Raw genomic sequence first — 20,934 nt, 5'->3', positions numbered from 1 at the left:
TTCGAAAGGGATTACAGTGAATTGAACAACGTGGGATTGTAAATAGTATCTCGTTTATTTCTTCGTCTATACATATCGTCGGTTTCATTGGACCACAGTTTTCTGTCCAAGCGCGTACAAAGTGGGAAATCAAATGACAAGTAAGGGACTCGTTCGGATTGAAAATAGAGCCTCACGTTGGCTAGAACGTCAGGATAGGTCCTTCTCGATGATCAAGAATATCTGCAAGCAAAAACGAGAACGGAGATTTGTCAGGTAACATGTTATCTAGCTTTCCATCGAATCGATACAAATGTAGGTTCGTCAGAACACACTGTATATTCTTAAAATATTAATCAACCGATTAATCGAAATTGAAAAATGATCAGTATCCACTGCTTAATTTTCCTTAAATGAATTAATATTATTTTTCACCTAATTTTCCTTAAAAACAATTTATCAATATTTTCTACCTAAATTTCCTCGAAAAATTATTAAGCATTTTCTAAATAAACTTAGACGGAGGTTATTGATGAAATACCAAGCATTTTCCAAATAAACTTAGACGAAGGTTACTGATGAAATACTAAGCATTTTCTAAATAAACTTAGACGAAGGATGCTAATAAAATATTAAGCATTTTCTAAATAAACTTAGACGAAGGGTACTGATGAAATACTAAGCATTTACCAAATAAACTCAGACGAAGGATACTAATATTTTCCATCCCAATTATCCTTCAACAAAACTGCTTAGTAATGTAAAATAATTCCCAATAGTTCCCAAAATATTCCCAATACTCCCCTAACTGACTAATTAGCCAAAGTAGTTGGACCACGCACCTTTGGCAATGCTCCACCAGGGCAACGTGATGTAGGTGAGAAATGCATTGAGGGGAACGGACTGTGCCCGCCTGGTCTCTTTCCAGAAGTGGAACGTCTGAGTGAATCCTCTCATCGTCCACAGCGGGTTATAAGCGCCGTCGTCCAGCTCTGCCAACAGAGAAATACACGGATCGTCAATTGTTATCGTCCGTATTCCCCGAGGACTCGGTGTGAACAGCTATGATCCTGGAATGACTCGTAGGAAAGTGAACCTCGCCAGGCATCGTGGTGCAATGAATCGAATTCGAGTGGCTGAATCGACGCCGAATGATCGGCGCTGTCTTCGGAACGTCTGGGTCAGAGACTAACTACCGCAGACAACAGTTCAAAGTGGCACAACACAACATATACATCAGCTACAGGTGCGATGAACAGAGGAACACAAACAGGGATCGACTAGATGCACTTCGTTTCTGCCTGGTTTCTATGGATTCTGGTTATTGTCTGGGAACTGGTCGAACGCTACGGAAACAGAGGATGAAGACTGTTATCCACTTAACGCAGATTAACGTCCGTTCGACTGCGAACTTCTATGCGTTCACCGGAAACTCGAAACTTCGAGGTTGCACGATTGCGGAAGAATATTTTTCTCTGAAATGTCGTAAGAACCGTTACTCTTTTGGAGATTTATTATAATATTAATATATTGGAGATATATATACATATAAAATCTATATATAAAATTGTATAATATATATATAATATATATAATATATTATATAATTTTATATATAGATAATATATAATTTATACATAAGATATAATATATTATAATTATAAAATTATATAATATATTATATATATACAGGGTGGAAATTATAAAGCGTTACAGTCGAATATCTCCGAAAATATTGATTACACGCAAAGTTGTTCAATATCGAGGAGGAAATCATGTGGTGGAACTTTTATTTTTCCTGGTGAACACTCCAAGGTGAGATAAAGGTCAACTTTCTTTTTTTTCAATGGAACGATACGTTCTTTTATCCACTATCAGACAGTGCGTTTTAAGACGAATTCAACGACCTATGACTCAAGGTCATTCAAGGTCAAACTTGCAGGAAAATGGAGAAAATTGGAGATGGAGAAAGGTGTATATAATAATATATATAAAATCTCCAAAAGAGTAACGCTTCTCATGACATTTCAGAGAAAAAACCAACTATTCACCGTTGTAATACCATTCGTAAAATTGCGCGCTTAAAGATCTAAATTCCCATGACCATAGTCTAGCTATTCGTGCATTAAGAACATGATTCTCGCCCGTTCCTGCGCTGATTTTCATCGAACTATTTCGTTGTTCAAGAATATCCGTCGGTCCTATGTACCGCTCGTTCTTCCGTGGCAAAGATGAATGGAAACGATCACTAGTCGTATTGTATCATAATTCTTTCGTCACGTTATCTAGTTACAGAGTCTTCACTGACGCAAACTGTTAAGTGGGCAACAGCTTTCTTTTGGACGGGAACCAACCGTACCGCGAAGCTCTACGAAACTACTTTTTCTCTCTCTTTCTCTCACACACACAAACACACACTCTCTCTCTTTCTCACGTTTCCACGAACGCGTCGCATCTCATTTCTGATGACCATGTTTATACCGGAGGTGAAACTCGCGGAACAGATTTCTCCCGACTCACGTCCGATTGTTCTACGTCGCGGAACCACCACCAGCACGGGACACCGTCGCAATTCTACCGAGAACAAGCGTCCAGCGATCGTAACTCCCGTCGCCGTTTCAATTTCACCATCCTCATAAACACAGTCATTTGGTTGAGCATGGTCGCACGAACGGAGGCACGGGTTTCTTAGATTTCTAACGACTATGAATGACTGTCGACGGTCTGGTGTTGTACAGGCTGTTCAATAAACGATTGTTTCCGACTGCTTTCTCGTCGGAATCTTTCGTGAAATTTTGACGTTCTCCTTGGTTATAACTCGATTACAAAGTTGTAACGCGGTTATAACGCGGCGTTGGCGACGCCGTGTATTCCCGTGATTTCGGATCGGTCTGTCAGGACTCAGATTGTTCGATATGCAGGAAGACTTTTCGTTTCATTGATATTGGTCGGATGTTCTATTAACGATTTTCACCGTTGATCTCGACGCTCCTGATTAGAGAGATAAATGTTAGTGTACGGTGATGAGGTCATGCATCTAACTGACACTAGGATTATTCAAATTTGCTAAGAATAGGAGCGAGTTGACCGAGTTCCTGGTACCATCTAGATTCGACAGGGTCTAGGGCGCTAGGGGTTTTCTCGTACTAATAGTTCTCGCTACGACTATTAGTCACACTAGTTTTCAAGAGTATATTTTCTCCTTTACATCGAATGCACAGTAATTAATCGAGCTATTAAGAATGAAAGTAGTCAAAGTCACAAAGCTATCTTACGATTACGTTGGGAACATCAGGCACTTCTACCCACAGATGTCGCCAGTTTACTCTACAAATAAACAAACGAGCATATAAACATTCAAACCGTTGACGCTTCCAGCAGCACATTCTAGCTACCAGACGATCAATCTCCGAAATCTCCCCAGACACCCAAGAACCCATCAATCTCGTACGACAAAACCACCCCAAGTAGCGTCAGCCTCATCAGCCTCATCGACAAGGAATAAAGGAAAGCCTGAAAATAAAGTTCACCTGAACAAACTTCGAACAATGCCATCCCTACTTCATGACCCCCAGAAAAAGATCGAAGAGGTCCCGAAAGTAACTGTTTGGAACTGTTGTGCATCGGTTCCGACTGAAACACTTACGAACAATCGGAATAAAGTCATAACTGTCATTTGGTTCTATATCGGTTCTACAACTGATATTGGTTTCGCTTTTATATTTCTTACTGCGTTCCCTTCAAAACCGAGAAGTAACAGTGAGAAAACTGAAATCTGAGAAAACTGAGAAAAATAGAATAAATACCATTCTTTATATTTACCAAAGAATTTCACTTGTTCCTCCGTTTCTAAATCAGAAACCCCTTCTCATAGATTCTAAATACATTCTACAACTTTATCTCCTATCAACTCAAACCAGAAACTCTGCCTTCTTCACATTTATCAAAGAATTTCACTCATTCCTCCGTTTCTAACTCAGAAACCCCTCCCCATAGATTCTAAATAAATTCTACAACTTTATCTCCTATCAACTCAAACCAGAAACTCTTCCTTCTTCACATTTATCAAAGAATTTCACTCATTCCTCCGTTTCTAACTCAGAAACCCCTTTTCATAGATCACCCGAATTTGGGTGACATTTTTTACAGAAACGTGGACATTCATTTCTTTCATGACGCATCGAACGAACCGAATTTTGTTGGATATATGAGATATAAGAAGGATAGCGGAGCAATTATTAAGAATCTTGATTTCTCAGTTTCCGGTTAATGGAGAAAACTGTTTCGAGTACGTAAAGGGTTAAACAACTCAAATCAGAAACTCTTCCTTCCAAATGATAATTTCAAAATTCAAAGCACGAACCTCAATCCTATCCCATACTGAGCCTCATCTTCCAAACCGAGTTCCAGAACTCAAGGAATAACAGTTACGACTTTACCCTGCACCTTGTCGCGAACCGACGTCGCAACCGTCGCCGAGCCCTGATCAAAAGCGTCGTTCATAGAACAGCCTGTGCCGGTAGACGGTGAATAGACGCGGTGATCGAGTCTGTATATGGGGGGTTTGGTGGATGTGTCGAGCAGGGTGGAAGAAGAATTTACCCTGTGAGCCGGGGCGGCGCGGGAGCTCGCACCAATAGTAGATCGCTGTGCCGTCTGGCGTGACGCGGTGCGGCGGCAGCGGGTTGCCAGCGAAGCTGCCGGACAACGCGCGTCTTCGCCTCCGCCTGGGCAGGGTGGCGCTCTGCCTGTGCGTGGTCAGGTTGCCGCGCGCGACCCGCGCGTTCGCGTTTTTATCTTTCAACTGCTCCTCGTTTTTGTTCTTGTTCCTGGCCGTGTAGTATTCCTCGTGGTCGGAGCCGGCAGAGCGGAGCCGCCGCCGGCCGTCCGGCCGCCTGGACCTGAACACCTCGTCGTCGCTGAGACGGCGTTGCTCCTCGTCGTTCTCGAGGTTGTTGATCCGCTCGTGATTGATCTGCCCGGTGCTGTACGGCCTGCGCTTCCTGTTATTGTCCTGCTCGTCCTCGTATCCCAACGGCAGTTCCTCCTTGCCGTGGACCATTATGGCGCCCGCGTCCAGCTTCTGGCGGACGTTGTCGTCGGTGAGGCAGGCCGCGGCCGGCACCAGTATCTCGCTACCGACCTCGATATGGTTGTGCTGGTGGTTCTGGAGGCCTGCCACGAAACAACGATGTTCGACTATGTGTGGCCCCGGCGTCGCGCGGCGCGGCCGATGATTCGTTCCTTCGCCTCTTTTCAGGAGTTGCTTTGTCTCTGGATACGCGACGGTCGTCGGAGACTCTCGAGTTTTAGAAATTTTTGGGACGATTGATTCATGACGTTCGTCGACTGGAGTCGCTATTGGGGTTCCCGTTAAAGAGAGTTTTACTTGCGCGTTTGGGGGTTTCTTTGAGAAGCTTTCGTGGATTTTCGTTGATCGAGCTTTGTGGCGATGGATTTTCAGCGTGATGAAGTTTTATAGGTAGTATTCGTAGTGGTGGATATTTATAGTAACTGATTTTCATAGCAATCAAGTTTCATAGTAATAATTTTTATAGCAATCTATTTTCATTGTAATTAGTTTTCATAGTAATCAATGTTCATAGCAATAAATTTTCATAGTAATTAGTTTTCATAGCAATCAATTTTCATAGTAATCAATTTTTATAGCAATCAATGTTCATAGTAATCAATTTTTATAGCAATCAATGTTCATAGCAATCAATTTTTATAGCCATCAATTATCATAGTAATTAGTTTTCATAGTAATCAATTTTCATAGCAATCAATGTTCATAGTAATCAATTTTTATAGCAATCAATGTTCATAGCAATCAATATTTATAGCAATCAATTATCATAGTAATTAGTTTTCATAGTAATCAATTTTTATAGCAATCAATGTTCATACCGATCAATTCCCATAGTATTCAATGTTCATACTGATCAGTTCCCATAGTAATCAATATTCATACCGATTAATTCCCATAGTAATCAATGTTCATACCGATCAATTCCCATAGTAATCAGTGTTCATACCGATCAATTCCCATAGTATTCAATATTCACAGCAATAAATTCCCCTAGTAATCAATATCCACAGCAATAAATTCCCCTAGTAACCAATCCTCACATCAATCAATTCCTCCAGTAACCAATCCTCACAGTAAAGAACCCTCCGATCAATTTCCCCCAAATCTAAGAAATTCCACAGTACCGAACGTTACACCGATTTCTCTCAACCGCGAACTTTCTCCGCAAACGCAACCACGAACTTGAGCGGCTCGCGCGCCGATTTCACCGTGAAATCGGCGGTCCCCGATCGCGTATCCATCGACAATCCCCTAATCCCGAGGTCCTCTCCGAGAGACAAAGCAACGATCATCTCGAACACACAAGGCGCACGCTCACCGTGTGTTTCGTGATAGGCCTCCTTGCGGCTCGGCGAGTTCTCGTTGCCGGTCCGTTCCCACGAGTTACGTTGCTTTTGCTTCGGACGTTGTTGCTTGCCGGGCAGAAGCGGGGATCTTCGTCGTCTGGCGCGAGGACTCCTGTGATTTCCCGGTGAGCCCCCGCCGCCCCAGCTGCTATCCTGTGGGTCGGCTACAAAGGAAAGAGCCGGCATGGCACACGTGCCACTGATTAGAGACAAGGCATATTTCGTTCCTCCCCGTTTCCGTTTCGCCCGTTTCTAACCGAGCTCGCTCGGAATGTTCTCCTCTAACGTTACCATTCGCAACACTCCTATCTAGCCTCTTCGGCAAACGACAACGACGTTATCAACGCAGAAGGCATCGCCGTTGACGATCCTTCATAGAATCATATCATAATCCGTACTCGTTTGCATTCTAAAATTTAATCCATAGATCCATTCATTTTTTTTAAACGAGAAACATATCAAACGCGTTCTTTTTTCAATTCCACAGGTTGCCATTTTTTAGCGAGAAACGTATCGAACGCGGGCGGTGGTGTTGGTGGTGGTGTAAACTGTTCCTTCGATTAACTCATTGATCCATGTTCGTCTTCGGAAACCGATTGCGTCGGTTACGAGCGACGATCGCGATCGAAGCGATCGGTCTCGAGCGTGTCGCCTCGACGATCCGGACACCGGATCGTCGCGGCGGGAAAAGAACGAGGTTAATTTGACGTTGGATGCATGCAATCGTTTTGCGGCCGGTCGACCGGCGATCGTCGAGTTTCGGGGACCCGGGGACATTCGCTCGGCTGGTCTGGGGAGTAAACGAAAGCTCGGTGTGTCATCTTTGTGTCCTGTTCTACGCGGACGGCACGGCTAATCGTATGCTATCGAGGAGAAAAGAATTGTGCGGTAAGACAGAGATATACACGTGGCACAGTCGCATGCACGATCGATCCTGAAGGGCGCAGGCAGAGAGAAAATAGGATAAGGACGAGCGATGGTGTACCAGTGGCAAAGGGTCGTGTTGCTCGTCGGTCAATAACAACTCCCACTTGCTTGGAAAAATAATGGTGGCGTTGAGAACGATCGGTAACCAGTCGATACTCACGCGGGATGATTCGACTAATGGTATTTTTGCACTAAGAGGGAAGCCACCCTTTTCGTCGCTGTTCCTCCCTTTTATTTTTATGCGCTCGTAGGGAATATCAAGGGAAACGTTTGCGAAACTTTCGTGACGTCCCTACGGGTCTGCAAAGCGGAGGCAAAATTATTGTTTAAAAATAATTCTTTTCCATTGGACCCTGGTCGATCGCAGGAGAGCTATTCGGGAGATGCGTTGAAATGGCTTTAACGCTAGAACTATTGTAGTTGTCGAAAGTTTCAGATTTTTACTTCGTTGGTATGGAAGTAGTGGATAGTTGAAGGTATTTTGGAAGCTAATAGTTTCAGTGGCGTGTAACGAATGTTGAGAGAAGTTATTGGGAATCTATTGCAATTCTTAATTGCAGCTGTAATTCATTTTAAATTGTAGCTATAATCTATTATCATTTCAAATTATGGGTACAATCTGTTATCATTTCAAATTATAGCTACAATCTATTATCATTTCAAATTATAGCTACAATTCATTAATATTTCAAATTATAGTTACAATTCATTATCATTTCAAACTAGAGCTACAATTCATTAGTGCTTCAAATTATAACTATAATTCATTAATGTTTCAAATTATAGCTACAATTTATTAATATTTCAAATTATAGCTACAATCTATTATCATTTCAAACTATAGCAACAATTTATTAGTGTTTCAAATTATAGCTACAATTCATTAGTATTTCAAATTATATCTACAATTCATTGATGTTTCAAATTATAGCTACAATTCATTATTCCAAATTATAGCTACAGTTCATCAGTGTTTCAAATTACACCTACAATCCATTATTCCAAATTACAGCTACAATCCATTATTCCAAGTGACAGCCACAACGAAAAATACATCTCCAAACATTCAAATCGCAAAACCGAATTTCCCAGGCACAAATCCAGCTATACCGATCGCCATCAAACACCCGGCAGTTCTAGCGTTAACTTTCTCAATGACGAGCGACGTCAAATGGCAGTTGTTAGTGATTCGGTCCGCAGAGTGTCGCAGCTTCCGTCCCGTTCCCGATTCATCGGGGATCGTTCCCCGCGTATGAATCGTCCCAGACGGATTGTACAGGCGCTTCTAGTTACCGTCACGAACGTCCCCAGCCTCGATCTCGCTCAGCCCGTTCGCCATCGAGTCCAGACCCTCGTTCTCCGATCTGGCCTTCGTCGCCGCCGTGTCGGGCTTCGTCCTCCAACCACCGCGAACGAAATTGTTCAGATTAGCGCTGGGGTCCGAGAGCCTTCGTTGGTGTCGGTACATGAACAATTCCTCGGCGTCGTCCCAGTCCGCGTCCCAGAGCGAGTCTGTCGCGCAGTAACCGGGTTCGGAGGTCGGGGTCTCAGCGCCTGACCCTTTCGGCTTCGTCACAGCCATTTCTGCGTGTCCCTTGCCTGGAAATCGAGGCGTTGATCATACTGAGGATAATTAATGCGATCATTGTTGAAATATTGTAGTTTTGTAATAATTAGTAAGTGATGTAATAATGTTATAGTATTATAATAATAATTGATGCGATAATAATGTAGTGTTTCATTAATTCAGAGTAATTAGTGTCGAGGTAATGTTGGTATTGTAATAATTAGTGATTGATGTCGTAATAATATTGTAGTATTATAATAATTAATAATTGATGTAATATTGTAGTCTTGTAATAATTCATAGTAATTAGTGTCGCGGTAATGTTGGTATTGTGATAATTAGTACTTGATGTAATAATGTTATAGTATTATAATAATTAGTAATTGATGGGGTAATAATGTAGTGTTGAAATAGGTCATAGTAATTAGTTTTGCGGTAATGTTGCGATACTGTAATAATTAGTAATTGATGTCGTAATAATGTTGCAGTATTGTAATAATTAGTAATTGATGTCGTGATAATATTCTAGTATTATAATAATTAATAATTGATGGGGTAATAATGTTATAGTATTGTAACAGCTAATCAGTATAATAATTATGTTACACTATTATAATATTTAACATTGACTGCAATAATTATATTACAAACATTGCAACGTTGTAATACAATTACAACGGTAACAACGAATATTATTAAAACGAGAATATACATAATATTCAATACATCTTTACGGTGGACCGATTTTCGGGAATATCAACGATTCACAATAAAAGATAAAAAATCCCTTATCCACCCGAAAAGTACTAGCAGCAATTTCAACCGCACACAACACGATAGAAGCAAACAGAAACACAATTACGAACCAGGGGAATTACATATGAAATTAGTCAATTCGAAGTGTAATTGTTACTCATGAAGAAAACCCGTCAGGCGTAATTTCGTCAAGCAGAATCCGAACTGGGAAGCAACAAGCTGAGAGGCAAGAGCGTAATGTCCTTCGAAAAATAGATCCACCTTGTTAACTAGTAATAATTGACTAACAAATCAATTTGTACCGACTCCAAAGCGACACGAAGGGAGAAGAAGTACATAAAAAACAAAGAAACGATGAAAACGTAAGGTAGGGCGTTGTATGTTAGTTAAACATTCGATGATCGTACCACGAGGTCCTTTCATCCGAACAAACTCTATTCTCTGCGAAGCCGCGCCGGAAAACAGGCCGAAGGTCATGCGTTGCGCCATCTTGGTACTCAAGCTAGACTGCAAAAACGATGCGACAGGCGTTACGTTACGACGGAGACGCGTTGCCCGGCGAACGGGACAATCGTTAATTGGTCAGGACGTACCCTCGCGTCGTATACTTTCTTGAGCGCGTCGTACCGGATAGAGCCGAGGAAGATCACACCCTGAATGGCGCCCTCTCTGTCGGACGCGACCAGCTCCACGCACACCATCTCACCGTCCCTGACTAGAATATCACAGAAAACTTCGTCGAAATTGTCCACCATGAAGCAGATGTGCGGGTAGGTCATCTCCTCGAGATCACCCTTGGCATCCATGCGCCGGCGACTCGGGCTCGCGTACACCTTTTGCGAGTGTCTCCGTAGAACCTGGAAATAGCGACCGCTCGTCAGGAACTCTGAACTTTAAAGCTGGGTGAAAGTCGCGTTCCGAAATGCAGATGTCCAATGGAGAAAGGATTCAGCACTGTGTCTGTATAATAAAGATTGTAATGGAGCTGTGCAAGGTAGGCTTTTTTTAGAGGTTCGAAGATTGAAAGGTTTGATTGAGTAGTTATGGGAAATAGACTAATAAGTAACTTTTAGAATGAGTATAGAGATCGTAGACTACTGAGACAATTTACTACTGTGTCGAGCATCGAACTCTCGAACTCTCGAGTCGAGCATGACCTCTGCTTCGTTGATCAATGGCTACTTTGTTTAATTCATCGAGAGATTCCTTCTAGATTATGCTTTAGATTCTATTATTTTTAATTTTGGTGTCTATGTCAAATACTAGACAATTAGAGCCAGCATGTGTCGATGCTATTACAACGTAAATTAGTACACTCAAATTACTAAGATTTGATTGTTCGAAGCTCTTGGAGCAATATCATCAATTTCCTATGTAGTATTAGATGTCTTTAGTCAGCTGATCAATAAAAAAAATTAAGAAGGAGCTCTAAATGGAAGGTGGTAACCTTCTCTATTCTAGTTCCAGTAAATGATTAGTTACTTGAAAAAATCGAAGTCCAAGCGTGTCAGGTTCGTGGAAGTACCTTAATGGGAATGGTACTTCATGGGATCTTCGGGACCGTAAAAGGTTTAAGCATAATCGGGAGGAGAGTCTCACTTGCAATTCCTTGGGGCTTGTTCTTGTGCAGATCGCTAACGTGAGCGTGTAGTCGAACTGATGTACGACCAGGTTCAGGTACACGGTTTCCTCCCAATCGATGTCGGGATCGCCGATCGGCAGTTTCTTGCTGTCCTTACGGAACACGTCCACCTCCGTCTCGAACTTCGGCAGATACCTGGACGAGGTCTTCACGTGTTTCTTGCGGACAAAGAAGAGCAGGTCGTCGCCGTCGATCGTGTGTTCCGCTTGGAAAAGGAAGTGCCGGACGAACAGGTCCGTCCAGTATGTTGTACCTTGGAGTACCACGAAGCCAGAGTCTGCGAGGAGAATTACAGTTGATTGTTAACCCTTTGAACTCTGTAGCCTCCAATGTTGCACCAGTTGTAATATTAAATATTTTAATGAATCAAAGAAACTACCCTATAGTTATTAGATTTTCTGTTATTAATTATTAGACTTTTATTAAAAGATCGAAGATGTGTTATAGCATTTTTCATTTTCACTACAGATACCATAAGAATTAGTTGCAGTTGCTGGTATGTTACAAAACCATCTGGAGTGCTAAGGGTTAACACAATTGTTTTATATATCACTTATTCTTACGGAAGATTTGTATTCGAAATCAATTATCTTCCAAGTCATAACTATTTTCCGGTCATCGGTGACGGCCGTGGCAAAGTGTTAATTGATTGTTATTGTATTATTACCATATATTTATTGTTTGCTATTTCGATTCAAATTCCAATGATGATGGTATAACTAATAAATTATTGTTATGGTAATATCGTTATACTGAATTATGAATCAATTGTTAGTACCTTAATTACAGTGTGTTTATTGATTATTATCTCAATTATTTCGATTTAAATGAGAATATTAATAATGCTGATAAATTATTGTTGTGGTAATACAGTTAAACTCGATTATGAATCAATTGCTATTACCTTAATTATTATGTATTTATTGTTATCTGAATTTTAAATAATGGTAAAAATGATGCTACTAATGAAGTATCGTTATAATTGAACAATTATTATTATTTCGAAATTCCAGTTCTTTATAACTTCAATGATGACACCAGTGAGGAATTGGAACAGACTAACGAGCTCTAGTAGTATTTCTAGTAGTAACTAGTGTCATTTTATTGAAACGGTAATTAAGCTTTAAATGTACAATGATTTTGTTCCAACATCGTCACAATATCTCCGTCGTTTCTCTTGGAAAAATGGCAAAGGCTGTCGCGGATCGAACACGAATATTATTAAAAGTGCGCAGTCGGTCGATCTCCTTTAAAATCAATATTTGATCCGCTCGAAAAATAGCGGATCACTTATCTTCGTAGCGACAAGAAATAAATAAAAAGAGCGAGCGTACAGTTTTTATTAAACATCAGGCGAACGTATGAGAAAATAACGAATCGCGTCAGAGGTGCGAAGGCCGCCGATAAAAATACGAATTCTCGGTTCGCTTCTGAGAGGATCGTCGTCGCCACTTCCGAGTATTGTTGTAGCGGACATTATCCGTGACCGGGCGGAACTGGAGAGGGAAAGGGTTAAAGGCGACGCACGGTGGGTATGATTTAACTTTCTGTCGAAATTGGAGAATTTGCGATTGAATTCAGATAGAGGAACGGAGTTTTTGTAATTAAAACTGACACAATATTAAGTATAGTATCGAATGTAATATCATCTATAATAGCAACTAGAATATTAACTATTATATTGACTACAATCAGTTATAATATTAACTATAATATCAAATATAATATCAACTATAATACTGACTACAATATTGACTAAAATAATAGTTAATATTATAGCTGATTATAATATTGACTACAATCAATTATAATCTGTACTATAATGAATTTTGTAAAGACCAAACCTAACTCATCATGTTCTATACACATTATTTCCCTATTCCACAACATTTTCCTCTAAATATTAAAAAAATCCACGGTTCCATCTTCGTTCTATCAAAAGTTCTTTGACCCCCACCCAAAAACGACCGGATATTCCTACTGTGCAAGACGGACGACCGAATGTCGGGAGGCAGACAGTAATCGATAGCAATATTCGGGGACGACGTTGTCCAGACTTAATTACAGCGTCCGCTAACGGCACACTCCCTCCATTCATCAGAACTTTATTAATAAAAATGGAAATACCAATCCTATCGATCGTTAACCCGCCCAACTAAATAGCACCGATATATTATATACAAATATCCCACCAAAGATAAAATCGTTCAATTACCAACCATTTATACGTAAATTTTATAACTGAATTATTCATTAACAATCTCTAATCTATTAATAAAAACCTCTCCACAATTTCCAGTTTCGAAAAATGAATTCTCGTTAAAGATTTCAATAGAAACAAAGAAAAGTTCTACAGAGTTTCATTGTGAATCAATCAACATAACATTTCCTCATATTCTGAACAATAAAATAAGGCAACACTAATATATAAATTAACGAAGCCTCATTGTAATAGGTAATATGCACAGAAAATTGTTAATCATTCAATTCCAAATTTTTTCCTTATTTCGCAATTTCCTCATTCAATTCCAAATTTTTCCTTATTCTACAATTTCCTTATTCAATTCCAAATTTTTTCCTTATTTTACAATTTCCTCATTCAATTCCAAATTTTTCCTTATTCTACAATTTCCTCATTCAATTCCAAATTTTGTCCTTATTTTACGAAAGAAGGGAACGAACGGAAAACTTTCCGATAAACCGAACGCACAGAAAAAAAAGCGCAGCTGTTCGAAGGTATTAGTCATTGTTACGGAATCGTCGGCGCGTTTCGATGTGTTGAACACCGCGGGCTCACGCGACGCTGCACGTTAGTGGTGTTGAAACGTGCGCTTAATTGTACGGCGACACGGGGTTACGTCACATCGCGTTTATAGAACGAACATCGTGTTTACAGTGATTCGTCTCCGCCTCGCGAGCCCGTTTCGTTTGGATAGGTGGAATCTTTGTTGCCCGGCAAAGCGGCAGATAAAGTCACGTGGAAATGCGAACTGCACGGCTAATAATAAACAGAAATCTGCGACCGCAAAGTAAAACGGCGCGAGTCGTCGTGTTTTTTGCCTTTAAAATTCTGCGGTTGCGAGTGGACTGTGATCTTCAAACGAAATCGTTTCCCTTGCGTTCGTGTAGAATTTAATTAGAATGTAATTCTCGGAAACGAATGAAATGGGATTTCTTTGGATCGATAGATCGTGACTTATCCATAATCTATCACGTGTGATTTGAAATCTATTAGTAGAGTTTTTGAGACGAAATCTTGATTAATTGTGACATTAGGTTCTAATTAGAATTTTATACGAAGGTTTAAAGTACTTATTTAAATTACTGTTATTTATTTAATTTAAATACTATTTAAATTAAATACTATTCAAACACTATTTAAATTAAATACTATTCAAACACTATTTAAATTAAATACTATTCAAATACTATTTCAATTAAATACTGTTTAAATACTATTTAAATTAAATACCCTCTCAATTTCAAATGAAAACACCCCCAATTCGGTTCGACATAGCAAAATAATGAAATTCGATATCCAACATCACGTTCTACATAATGTAATTACACATGAAATATTCAAATAAGATAATTCCACCTATGCATCATGTATTCAACGATTCCATCAATACTCCATAAGAATCCACAGCGAAAAAATGTTCGACAGTAATAGGTTAATCTGTCTGGATATTCAAATATTCCTAAAACGTCTTGATCAAAGACAGCGATACAAGATCAGCATGATTAATTCATGAGATAAAGGATGCAGCGGAGGCAAACTGGTATTTTTTCATCGGGAGTGAATAATTCATTCCGCGGGCACGGGCGGAGGCCTTAATTAATGTTTTTTTTTTCTCTCCCCAGAACGCGACTCGCGTCGCTTCACCTTGCGTGGAAATGACTTTCGATTTCGAGATAGCGAAAGATCGAGACAGGAAATTTCATGCTCGACGGAGTAGCAGGCATCCGAGCTCCGCGACGCTCGGAGGAGAAGTGTTGACCTGGAAAATCACTGGAAATAGAAAACAAAAGGATTAAAAGGAGCCCGAGGTGTCGATAGGCGGATTAAAGGCGGAGTCGTTAGGACGTCCCGATGTGCTCGACCTCGCGACTGCTAATTAGCCAGGCAAATCGATGGAAATGTATTCCCGCAAATCACTGGGCCGACAGTTGTGTCTAAACTGCGGATGTTTATGCATTTGCAACGCGTACGATTGTCTGAAACTCGTTATACATAAAAAAAGATCCATTAAATCTATGTAAATACGACGTCCGTTCGATTCGAAATCTGAAAATATCTTCGATCCTTGAATCTTGAAGGTTATTCTTGAAAAGGAATGAAAATATTCAATGTGTGCGTCGAGGGGAATAGAGAAACAGTATTGTAAACGCGTTAACGGAATTTGTTGCTAAATTCAACGGTGAAATTCTGCGAGGATGAGATTTCAAGATTGTTCATTTTATTAATATGAAAGATTGCTCTATGGAGAAATGAAGTTAATAGATATGTTAGACAACTGGTTGATTACTGATTCATATTATACGATCTGTATATTATACAATTTATTATTAAGTTTATAATGATATAATTTATTAAAATATATAATATACAATTTATTTATTTAAATATATAATTTATTATTATACATTGAATTATACAATTGTAATAAAAACAGTGCATGGAAGCCAGAAATTGCGTGAACCTTCGCAATTTAACACTTTCCTCGTTTCGCAATCATTGATATCTTCGAAGCATGAAAGATTCAAGACGATGTTGAAAATAAATAGTTTCACTTGAATATTATACTGAATGTTTAAAGAAACCGAAAATAATCTGTTGTTACAATTCTTATAAGGATTATATATTAGTCATATTAAACGCCACGCAGTTCTGGTATTAACAACTGTGTTGGTAAACACGAATGGTCTGGAATCAGCTGGCGAAGAGATCGATACGGTACAGTGGGGGATGGGATATTTTATGGCGGATTTTTAACCCGTCCCGTGCCACGGAAATTTCGGTTATATTTTGCTTATACACTGGATTGATTTTCTAAATAAAATATTAAGTTATATTCCAGTTTTTGGTCATTATATATTTTGATATTGTTTCTTTGTTTTCGGTGCTTTGTAACGTATACAGTCATTGACGCTTCTGAATTACTTGGAAACAATCGTAACACGCGAGATAACGGATGTCTAATGAATGTTTAATAACGTGACTAAGCTGATAATAATGCAACGCGAGGATAATAACACCAAATGATTAATCATTGTACCTGCTGTTTTTCCTACGGCATAACTATAATAAAATGGTCTAAAGGTCCAATTTTTGTAAGAAAATATTAACACATATTTATAGCTTCCTTAATCCTACATTTCACACAATGAAAATGAAACGAATCCTATAGATGCTCTTATTAGAAATTACAAACTACATTATATTAACCCTTTGCACTTGATTTGACACAGTAAAACTATAAAATCTGATATTTAATATCAAACGTTGTATAATACCCCATACCTGAAATATTAATTTAATTTGAATAAAATACTTGTGATTCCCCTTCGAGTTAGTTGCAAAGAATATCGTCTTAGTCTCGTAAAAAACTGTTCAATATTTCTAGCGAGAAACTTCCGAGTGCAAAGGGTTAAAAATATTTCTCCAGAAAAATCCGCGTGTACCATATGTGGTACATGTGGCAGTGAGCGTGATAAGGGCGAAAGTAGGGGACGCCGTTGCGAACGCGACGAATATATAAACCGATCGTCGCTCGTTTCACCCTCGACTCATCGATCGCCAAATCACCCTCGCAGCGAACCCTCTGCGTCTCCCAAACAAAAGCCCCAGTCCCTCCCACCCTCGGGAACACACCCCTCGCTGAAGCATGCTCGCGACTCCCCCAAACGTGGGAAGCGGACTTGCCCGCGCTTAAATCCTTGTGCGAGGAGCACGTACTGTTTTCGGGCTGAGCGGACTTAACGGTCCGCCACTCGGGGATCTTGAAATCAGTTGAGTCACGTTTAAAAGATTCGGGATAGTTCAACCCTTCACGGACGAAGGTTGTTTAACCCTTTGCACTCGAAAGTCTTTTACTGGAAATATTCAAGGTTTCCCGACGAGATACGACGTTGTTTGAACCTAATCTAATGGTAATTCGCAGATAAATTGAGCAACAAAGGTGTTTTACTTAAATATTTCACTTAACGATGCAAAGTTTAATTTAAAGTATTAATATTTAACTTTGGGAGTCACCTCTCGAGTGCGAAGGGTTAAAATATAGGAAACTTAAGGCAGATCCTGCTGAATTACGCGTTGAATGGTTAAATAATAGAGAAGCAGGAAGCAGTTTAATGATCCTTTGCTGTTTTAGTAATTAAATCGTTTGTTTGGAACTTAGTATCGGAAATATGAGAGTTTGATCTCATTCGTCATAAAGGGTTAAAAGACGTGTATCTGGATACGTTCACCTTGAAGTCTGTTTTATACTGTCATCAATTAGCGTAAGGAAATGATGGAAGGTTCTTTAATGGACTGGCTGATTGCTGGTTTCCTAGAACTGAGTTCTTGCTGTGAAGCTTTTAGCGAGGATGTAAAGTAGACCGAAATATTTTAGAAGAGAAATGTAAATATTTGAGAGAATAGGTTGAATTTTATTGAGATCGTATGTGTTATCGAAGTATGAAGGTATTTAATTAAAGAAGGCTTGAGTGATGTTTAATCTTCTTGAATAGTGCTGAGGCAATACATGCTTGATTGCAGGAATGTTCCAGAAAATCTGGGATAATCCCTTTCAGAGGAATGAGGAGTGCTCTTAATCAAAGAACGCAATGCAAGGACTTAAACCATCGCGTATACCCAAAACTTCAGCCTAATCCCATTAAACTCATCAACCAAGAATTCCAATATTAACTGCGAATACTTGAGCACCCCATTCACCTACTTAGTCCTCTAGAAGCTGACTCTACTAGTAGTTGCTCTAAACTAATTCGTCAAACACAATTCCAGTCTAATCCCATTAACTATATTACCTAATACCTCCAATACAAGTCTCCAAATCCGATTCACCTATGAGCATCCACTTCAGGCCTCTAAAACTTCATCTCATACCAATACAAACACTCAAAGCATCAAACAACACAACAGCCTCAATCTCACCAGTTCCAACACCAACAGCTAACTCAAAAATTCCAAAACTCTAAAATTCCAAAACTCTAAAATTCCAAAACTCAATTCCTCAAACAACTCCATATCAAATCCCCCACAATCATCCACACCGTCCAACCAACTCCAACCAACTTCAACCAGCTCCAAACTACTCACCAATATCCTCAATACAACCCAAAAATTCCAAACCTCCAAAACTAAACTCCCATTACAATCCAAAGCTTCTACCCTCCAAAAATCAACTCCGAAACACCTCCACAAATCATCCCCCAATCATCCACACGAGCTCCAAACCAGCAGCCAGCACCAGCCTAACTCGAAACCTCCAAACATCAACTCGTCCGCGGCGTTCTCCTCGGCAACCGTCAGACCCCAAAATTCCACCCTCCAAAGCTCAACTCCCATTACACCCTCAAAATTCCACCCTCCAAAACTCCCAAACACCTGCACAAATCCTCCCCAATCACCCACACGACCCAACCGCCTTCACCGCGACGTCCAAACCATCATCCAGCACCTGCCCAACTCGAATCCTCGAATCCTCTAAACTCTCGTCCGCCGCGTTCTGCTCGGCAACGATCAAAGAAAGTGCAACGAACGGCAACAGAAGACGATACTCACCATCCTTGAGCATCTGCCTGAGCTCCTTGGTCCTCTGGAAGTTGATCTCCTCAAGCAACTGCTCCAACATGGTCGCCGGCCTGGCTAGGCCAGAGGACGAGCTGCCCGCGAGAGTGGCCATGCCCAGGCGAGCGTCGTGGGCGTCCTCCTCGTCGTAGCGGCGCTGGTGGCCGACGCCGCGGTCCTTGTTCGGCCGCGGTCCCACCTGTCGCCGCGCGGCCACGCACGCACCACGGGCACCGTCTAGCCAGAATCACGCTCGGTTCAGCCGAACGAGAACAGTGAACGCGTCCGCGGCGGAGAACTCGTCGAAGGAGAGACGCCGGTGACCGGCGGTCATCGCGGCCCGTCCGCCGGCATCCTTTCTTCCTGTCCCGATTACGTCACCCCGCTGCTCCTGCCAAGTGCCAGCGACGAGAACGCTGCGAACGTCGAAGACACGCTGATCCCCTATCGGAGTCCAACCTGTCCGGCCATAACGGCGCGTCGTCGCGCGTCACTGTCTCACCGTTGTCTATTCACTGCGTCGGAGAGGCTCGTCGTTTTCCGCGGCGACAGGGAATCCACCGGGACCCCGATGACTCGGCTCGTCGACGACTGGCTCGCTCGCGTTACGCCGCTCGATAAAGCCGCGCATGCGAAACGCTCGCGCGTTTCGCGCGCCGACGGCCCGCCGCTTTCGAACTGGCCACCTTCGTGATAAGAGGTATCGTGCTTCGACGAGAACGATGGCGGGACGGTGGACACGTTCCGTGCCATGGAAACTTCGGTTGTATTTTGCGCTATGAACTGTATTGATTTTTTGAGTAAAATAGTATGTTGTATTTGGGTGTTTGATGATTCTTTTGGAATTTCATATTATTTCTTTGTGTTCACTGGTTTGTTACGTATACCGTGACCATGATCGATTGAAAATCTTACAAAAATTGGCCATAGGTGGTACACGTGTTACGGAAACTTCGGTTATATTTTGCTTGTGAACTGTATTGATTTTTTGAATAAAATAGTAAAATATATTCAGGTGGTTGATGATTTTTTTGGAATTTCATATTGTTTCTTTGTATTTACTGCTTTGTAACGTATACCATGACCATATATCCATTGAAAATATTTTCTTACAAAAATTGACGTGTACCATAGATGATACACGTGACACGGAACGTGTTAACCCCTTGCACTCGAAGGTTTTTCGCTTGAAATGTTCAATGCTTTTTAGTTGGATGTAGACAGGATTCTTTGGGATAAATGTATCTAGAAGTCATACATAAATTAAGGATTGAAGCTATTTTCTTTCAATATTTCACGTATTCGTGCATTATACAAAGGTTAATGGTAAATATCAAAATTTATAATTTTCTGTCGAAGAATTATAACAGAACCTTTAACGTGCAAGAACTAATAAACTAATCTTAATGAATTAAATTTCAAGATGCACAACGTGAATAACCACGACGCACAGGAGGCAAAACGCATTTCGCGATGCAGAGTGCAGCTGCAATAACCTACTTCGGCATTATTATTTAAATTAGCACAGCAGATACATGTTCATGTTTAAATAACATCCGCGCGGACCGATAAAAGCGTCGACAAAAGCGCTCCCTGTTTGCTAGACCGACAGCCGCTAAAGCTCGCCCGTGTAACTGAAACCGAACCGAAGCACTCGAGAGTATCCGTGTTTCAACATGATCTTTGTTCGCTCGCAATTGTTACGATATAAAAATCGCTGTAACCGTTTCGCAACAGTAATATGTCCGCTCGGTTCGCGGGGTCTTCGAGTTACTGCCTTTCAAACATAATTACGTTCAACCGCTGTAAAAGTACATTTGAGTCAATGGC

At 40.7% G+C, this 20,934-nt stretch overlaps 1 protein-coding gene across 4 annotated transcripts; it reads right to left on the bottom strand.

Moving 5' to 3' along the window:
* Positions 1–36: 36 nt before the first annotated feature.
* Positions 37–19,747, bottom strand: LOC116430205 (uncharacterized protein KIAA0930 homolog). Of its 4 annotated transcripts, XM_076368227.1 has the most exons (9): positions 19,099–19,747; positions 11,267–11,586; positions 10,261–10,524; positions 10,075–10,174; positions 8,638–8,943; positions 6,390–6,581; positions 4,582–5,154; positions 822–971; positions 37–222 (listed from the first exon to the last, which is right to left on the bottom strand). In XM_076368227.1, exons 1-9 carry the CDS (start codon positions 19,217–19,219, stop codon positions 182–184), a joined length of 2,067 nt encoding a protein of 688 aa, XP_076224342.1. In that variant the 5' UTR covers positions 19,220–19,747; the 3' UTR covers positions 37–181. The 4 variants fall into 4 exon arrangements, with proteins under 4 accessions (XP_076224342.1, XP_076224343.1, XP_076224344.1 ...); XM_076368228.1 differs by lacking the exons at positions 4,582–5,154; positions 6,390–6,581 and having other exon boundaries at positions 19,099–19,742; XM_076368229.1 differs by lacking the exons at positions 10,075–10,174; positions 11,267–11,586; positions 19,099–19,747 and having other exon boundaries at positions 10,261–10,411.
* Positions 19,748–20,934: the final 1,187 nt, after the last annotated feature.

The sequence above is a fragment of the Nomia melanderi genome, chromosome 6 (assembly GCF_051020985.1).
Source record: "Nomia melanderi isolate GNS246 chromosome 6, iyNomMela1, whole genome shotgun sequence".
NCBI lineage: Eukaryota > Metazoa > Arthropoda > Insecta > Hymenoptera > Halictidae > Nomia > Nomia melanderi.
Note: the sequence above shows the minus strand (reverse complement) of the source record. Positions and strands in the feature narration are given on the sequence as shown.

Coding starts and splice junctions, on each gene's coding strand:
- LOC116430205 (XM_076368227.1), bottom strand. CDS start 19,219: ATGGCCACTCTCGCGGGCAGCTCGTCCTCTGGCCTAGCCAGGCCGGCG. Junction 10,525..11,266: donor CAAGCCCCAAGGAATTGCAA/GTGAGACTCTCC, acceptor CGCTATTTCCAG/GTTCTACGGAGACACTCGCA. Junction 6,582..8,637: donor GGCTGGGGACGTTCGTGACG/GTAACTAGAAGC, acceptor TTTCCTTTGTAG/CCGACCCACAGGATAGCAGC.